This window comes from Bos mutus, chromosome 2, assembly GCF_027580195.1.
Source record: "Bos mutus isolate GX-2022 chromosome 2, NWIPB_WYAK_1.1, whole genome shotgun sequence".
In the NCBI taxonomy this organism is placed as follows: Eukaryota; Metazoa; Chordata; class Mammalia; order Artiodactyla; family Bovidae; genus Bos; species Bos mutus.
The window spans coordinates 113,555,077-113,561,628 of record NC_091618.1 but is presented as its reverse complement, the minus strand read 5'-3'; the positions used below and the strand labels follow the sequence as shown (position 1 = coordinate 113,561,628).

Here is a 6,552-nt window from a genome sequence, read left to right as displayed (position 1 = left end):
CCATCTGAATAAAGAGAAATTCAATTTTACACGACTTATAACGATTTGACGGAATGTCCAGACAAGCCGCTCAGGTGCACCATCTAATCGCGTCAAAATAATGTTTTCCCTCCTGAAGAAGAGAAAAATCTTTCTCCTTTCTTTTTTTCGTTCTTTCTCCACACCCCCTCCCCCACATCAGGTGGAATTCGATTCACTCCAAGGGTTAAAAAAAAAAAAAAAGTAAATAAAGCCAGAAAAGGCAGAACGCGGAGGGGGAGGGTGTGGATTGCGGCTGGCTGAGAGAAGGGCCGAGGAAAACTTGGTCTTCGTTCCTCTCCTGCGCAGGAAGAGAAGCTACAGCGCAGGAAATACTTGGAGACACCGGCTGAAACGAAATCAAATTTCCTCTCACCCGGGACTGAGAGAATTCAGAGCCCCTGCCTGCGCCCCCAACCCCACACCAGCCTCCGAGCAGCGGCCCTCGCTTGCGCTCAAACCAGAGCGGGCCGGGCCCAGGAGCCCCGAGGTGGCCCTGGGGAGACGCGGCCCCACCTCGGGTGGAGACCGAAATCGTCTCGGGGTTCCTGGGCTCTCTCCTCCCACGCACGCCTTCCCCAATTTGCTGGGGCCCAGCGGGTCGTCGCCTGCTCCAGTCAAGGTATCCCCGCGCCCCCAGGTCCCCCTGGGGCTGGAGGTTGGGGAAGAGGGCGGGAGTCTCCCTTGCCTGCTAGTTTCGGCTGGGGGCAGGAGCCCTCTCCCTCCGCGTGCAGGTCCCGCGAGCTCTGCTCTCCCGGCTGGACGCTCACGCCCGCCCGCCGCCCGCCGTTCTGGGAAGCAGCGGTGATGGACGTCCGCTGACCCGCGGGGCACAGGCAGCGCGCAGAGGCCTTGATCACTGGGCTGCGGAGGGAGCCGCGAGGCGAGCGGGACCTGCACGGCCAAGCCCTTTGATCTGCCTTTATTATCCACGAGAAACAAAGCTGCCTGGGGCAGACGCCCGGGCGCCCTTATTCCCCGGGAGACCCCACCACACCCTCACCTCCGCGCCGCCTACCCTCAGCCCCCTAAACACGCCAGGCACGCTCTCGACCTCCAGCGCCTCGGCCCCAAGCCCCTAAAGTGAACATAGCCCTGGCCAGCTTCTCCAGGCCAAGCCTGGACGAGAGGGCGCGCGGAGTGTAGGCTGGGGGGCCCGGTGATAATTTGAGCCAGAAGAGAAAATGGCCAAAGAAAAGAAACACTCGAGGAAGAGCCGACCAGCCGAGGTTTCGGGGACGCAAGAAGGGGGAGCGGGAAGCCACCCAGCCCCAGACTCTGCAAACGCCCGGCTAGGGACCTTCGCTGTACGTTTTATCGCTACTTTGCTACTTGGCTTTTCACTACAGTTTGAGAGAAAAATTTTGTTGACTTAATAACAACAGTTTATTTTTTTTCTCCTCTATAAAAATCAAAACATTCATTCAAGTTCCCAAGACAATAATTTTTTTAAATCCCCACACTGCCCCTCACACTGAGGCTGACTTTGCTTGTATTTTCTATTATGAGGGGAGCCTTTTAGATATACTTTTATTCTGTAAATATGTACTTCATTTTCTAAATTAACATTTTTTCAAATTGTGGAATTATTACATTTACCAATTTTCTTTTCGTTTCTCCCTCTCTTTTAAACCGGGGCTGTTAAGTTGGTGGTCAGAAGACAAAGAGAATGAAAATAATTTTCATTTCAATAATTGCCTTCTGGTCAATTTAACTGTGCCTTATTTTGAAAGAGACTGTCTAAATGAGATTCCTGTCCCAAATGTGTTCCCAGGCCTGATCCCAGCCTTTAATTATTCCTGAGTTTTTTTTTTCTTCAGAATAAGACGCCGCACTGAGTAATCACAAAGAAGTCAGAGAGCATCCTTGAACCTTTTCAGAAGCAGCGCCACTGATATTCAAATAACCTGCGAGGGCCATTTGACGGCGCGGGGACCTAGGCATTTCCAATTCACTATTTGCATAGATCAGCCGTCTTTGAAAAGGAAAGGAGCAGTTGTCTTCCATAACATTAAAAAGCCTAGTTATCAAATCAAGTGCTTAGTTTGGGGGCTTTTAAAACGTTTACATTTTATCTCAGGTTGCCCTTTACCGTTTGACATGCAAATTTGGTGCAGTTAATTTAGACAATTAAAAAGATCTTCAAGGGAGCTTTGTCACCGAGAATATTTGGAGTTTTCCCCGTGGACCAGCTGAGATAAAGTTGGCCAGAACAAATGATGTCTAGGAGATTAATTAGATATTTGATAAGACATGAATCCCTAATAAGGGAATACAAGGCACAGGGGGCTGCTGTGTGCTCTAAGTCAAAATTAATAACATTTAACAAGATTTTCATTTAGGCATGAAATGTCTTTTCCGGGGTATTGACTCTAGCGATTTATTCCCTTGAGTCACCTCCTAACCGTAGAGGGTCTTGGGAGGTAAAAGACTTCTTTATAAAGGCTTTTTCCTTTCACTCATTGTTTCTAAATCGCTTTTTAAAAACAAACAAACCCACTGGAGTTTTGCCTGACCTCTCTAGCAGGGGTAGGCATCTCCTCAGTTAAAACTGCCAAGGACCTTTGCTTTTTCGAAGGGGTTCCAGAGTTTTAAAATGTCACCTTTTGAGAGCTCTCTCCTTAAGTAATACAACTACACCTTATAACCCCATTTAATTTATGCTGTTAATATACAAATAAGTAATTTTGACTTTGCAAAAACGTATGTGTATTATGGCTTTTTATAACTCACATAAACCTTACATTACCTAAGACTAACATTAAAGGAATTTTTCCCATCAAAAAAGGTCGAGCCATGTAAAGGTTACTGGTGGGGGGCGGGGGTGTGTGTGTAACAGGATTAAAAAAAAAAAGAAAGTGTATTGTTCAGAGTCCTTTAATAATACCAAAATGAAAATATGGTGTCAAGATTTTCTTCATACAGATAAACGCATTTAATTTCTTTAGATGACCTTAACTTACGTGTTTGTGAGTGAAATGATAACTCAACATTTTAAATATCTTTTACATATATACTGACTCTCACAAAGTGCATCAGAAAATAAAAAAAAAAAAACTCCCTGAATTTCAGGAATTCACCAAAAAAAAAAAAAAAAAACCTCTATTCGAATGAACACTTACAAGAAAATAAAAGAGAACACAATCTTTTGAACCCTATTTTTACAGATGTTACGAAATACAGAGAAACTGTCACTAGACTTCCAGTTTAATTTCTCACCTTCAGCCTTTTTGATGCTTCCTTTTATAGGAAAAAAAAAAGTTTCACTGTAAGTAGATATCAAGCAGGACTTGGAGCATTTTATATATAATATAATCCACGCAAAGGGTCTGTTTTTATAGGTCCCGTTTGTTCTCAAATGTTCTGACAGTCCTTTGCAGGGTGGTGACTTGTTTTTGGAGAAAAGGAAAGAGAAGGGTGGAGGAACCGGGTGGGCAGTAGGGGAAGGAGGGAACGTTTCTATGTATTGCTCTTCGCTCGAGAAGTTTGTGCGAGTGGTGTGTTAGTGTGTGTGTGCACGCTTGAGTGTGCGTGCTTGTGGTTGTAGATCTCCGGCGTGTGTGTGTGTGTGTGTGCAGTTTTTTAAAGTGTTTGTGTCGCAGGTTGGTTCGCTTTTGTTCCTCGAACACGCGTTCGATTCTCGTCTGGGCTCGGGCAGCAGAGGGGAGCTCTTGGCTTGGCCGGCGAGCGGCGGTCCGCGAGCCGAGTGCCGCATCACCTCGCGCCGACCCGGGGGCGGCCCTGGAGCCCCCGCCCGTCCATCCCCCGGTCGTTTGCCCTCCGAACCTCTCGCTCGCTTTCGTTGTCTACTCGCTCGCTCGCTTCCTCGCGCCTCTCTCCGGATCTCTAAGAGTCGTTGGGGCCAGACGCGGCTTCCTTGCCTCCCGCCGAGGCTGCCGCCGCAGCCGCCGCCGCCGCCGCCGCAGCCGCCCGGGCCGCACTGACGCCGGAGTCGTGCAGGATGAGGTCAGGGGACTCGGAGCGGGGCGTCTCCAGGTTGCTGGCGTCCGTGTCACTGTCGCTGCCCTTTTTGCCCCCGCCGCCCCCGTTGTGCGTCTTAATGTGTTTGCTCAGGTGGTCGCTGCGCATGAAGCGCTTGTTGCACACTGGACAGGCGAAGCGCTTCTCGCCCGTGTGAGTCCGCAGGTGCCGCTGCAGCTCGTCCGAGCGCGTGAAGCGCTTGCCGCAGAAGAGCCAGTTGCACACGAAGGGCCGCTCTCCCGTGTGCCAGCGCAGGTGCGCCTTCAGGTGCGACGTCTTGCCGTACACTTTGCCGCAGCCCGGGATGTGGCAGCTGTGCAGGCCCTTGCGCCGCAGGCTCGCCCCGGCCGGGCCCAGCCGCTCCGCCTCCTGGCAGTTGGGGCAGTCGCAGGTGGCGCGGCCGGAGTAGCGGCGGGCCGAGCGCGCCGAGCTCCCCCCGGCGGCGGCGGCCGCGGCGCCCGAGATCATGGCGCTGGCTGCGGCGGCCGCCACTGCGGCGCTGGAGTCCGAGTAGGAGGGCAGCACCGGCTTGAAGCCGTCCTGGGCCAGCAGGTGCTGGCTGGTGGAGAGCAAGTGCGAGGCGGCGGCGGCCGAGGAGCCGAGGCCCGTGGAGCTGAAGGCCGAGTGCGTGAGCGAGCTGAAGTCGGGGTTGTAGGTGCCGAGCTGCGAGTGCAGCGAGGCTTGGGGGGCGCCCGAGTGCAGCGAGCTCTGGAGCCCCCCAGCGGGGTTCTGCACCTCCAGCCACGAGCCCGGGCTGCTGTGCACGTCCCACCACGACGACGCAGCACCGTTGGTCACCTCGCCCGCCGCCAGCGTCGAGTGGAAGCCTGACTTGTACCACGACTCGTACGGGTGCGCCATGCCCACGCGCGGGTACAGGCCGTCGGCCGCCGTCGTGTGCACCTTGGAGATGAAGGCCGATTGGCCTCCCGCCTCCTGCGGGGACACTCCGGCCGCTGCCGCCGCGGCCGCCGCTGAGTTGGAGAAGAGGCCGCCGTAGTCGCTGCTGAAAGCGGACGACGTAGGGGACGTGGAGGCCAAGCAGAAGGCGCTGTTGGCTGCGCCCGAGCCTCCCGCCAGGCCGCCCGAGCCGCGGCCGCCGGTGGCCACTGCGAAGCCCGAGAGGCTGGACCCGAGGTTGCAGCTGGACGAGGAGCGCTTCCAGGGATGGAAGCCGCCCTTGGCAAAGGCGCTCGACTCCGGCAGCGTCGTCAGCGGGCTCGTGTTGCCGATCTTGTTACAGGTCGCCGCCAGCATGGCCAACGGGGTCGTTCCGAAGCGCGGTTCTTCCTAGAGTGGGTGGGGTGAGGGAGGGAGCAAGGAGGAGGAGGGCAGGAACAAGTGGGAGGAAGACACAAAGTGCACCCGTGAGCAGCCCCGTCCCCCAGCCGCTGGTCCCGAGGCGGGGGGCGGGGGGTCGTGGCCCCCCGACTCGCGCCTCCTCCCGGTGAGCTCGCGGAGGATGCGCCGCGCCCCGCCGCGCCCCACGCGGGACAGAGGGAATCCCAAGAGAGAGGGTCCCGGAGCTGTAAAGTTGTTCTTCGGTGGGGCTACAAATCAAAGATGTGTCGGTTCTCCCCGCCTCAGTCGCTGCATATCCTGCCCCAAACTGGACTCAAGTCGCTCGCCTTCCGCTCGCCACAAGCCCGCTCCTCTCAAAGAAGCCCCCAAGTCGCCCTTCGGGATGAAGCGCGGAGGTAAACACATCGGCAACAAACACCAGGTGAGGGCAGAGGCGGCTGAAACAGCGACCGAGGGTGGGGGAAGCTTGGGGCACTCCTCCCAAGGGTGACTACGACTTGATTCTTTTTAATAGAAAACGTTTTAAATGTTTACATACACACACACACACGAAGACAAGAATCCGAGCAGAAGCGACCCCCGCGATGTATTTCAGTCATAGACGAACTAGGAAGCCGCAGAAGTGTAAATGTTAACGTGACTACATGGTCTGCAAAACGATTAAGACTGTTTTCTGGAAACACCGCTGTCGCGTAATTGCAACAATCCCCTAAGCAAGGGGGGAGGATGGGATATAAATCACGCGGGGGAAAAAAAGGAACCTCTAAAACCGAATATTGAAAGGACTTGCTTGACAAATCCTTTTCTTTCAAAGGCACCTCCTGGGTTCCAATAATTTGGAAAGAATCAATCCCAGAAATGTGGAAAGTGCTCAAAGAAGCTGAGGCTGCAGTCGGGCAGCAACAGTTTCTCCAGAGCCGCCGACCTGGAGAAGCCATAACGAAAAATTACTCCTGTTAAAACAAGCAAATACCGCACTTTCGACTTACCCCAAGTATAGACGTGGCCATAGCAGGTCCCTGGGTGGCGTGGCGGGGCCTGGAGCGAGGCTGAGCCTGGCGGCTGCTCGGTAAAACTATTCGGGTTCCGCGCGGCTCCCGTGTCCCCGCGCCCGCGCCGAGCGGACTCCGGGCTCCCGCCGGCTAAACTCAGCCTAAGTGCGAGGAGCACCCGCTTTGAAGTGCCGCTGGCTGCGCTTACCCAATGAGGGCGCAGGCAGAGCAGACGGGAGCTGCCCAGCAGCCAATCAGA

The 6,552-nt window shown here is 54.4% G+C and overlaps 1 protein-coding gene across 1 annotated transcript; it reads right to left on the bottom strand.

Moving 5' to 3' along the window:
- Window positions 1-3,864: 3,864 nt before the first annotated feature.
- SP9 (Sp9 transcription factor) lies at window positions 3,865-6,311 on the bottom strand. Its single transcript, XM_070381037.1, has 2 exons — window positions 6,291-6,311; window positions 3,865-5,289 (listed from the first exon to the last, which is right to left on the bottom strand). Exons 1-2 carry the CDS (start codon window positions 6,309-6,311, stop codon window positions 3,865-3,867), a joined length of 1,446 nt encoding a protein of 481 aa, XP_070237138.1.
- Window positions 6,312-6,552: the final 241 nt, after the last annotated feature.

Coding starts and splice junctions, on each gene's coding strand:
- SP9 (XM_070381037.1), bottom strand. CDS start 6,311: ATGGCCACGTCTATACTTGGG. Junction 5,290..6,290: donor TGGCCACGTCTATACTTGGG/GTAAGTCGAAAG, acceptor CACCCACTCTAG/GAAGAACCGCGCTTCGGAAC.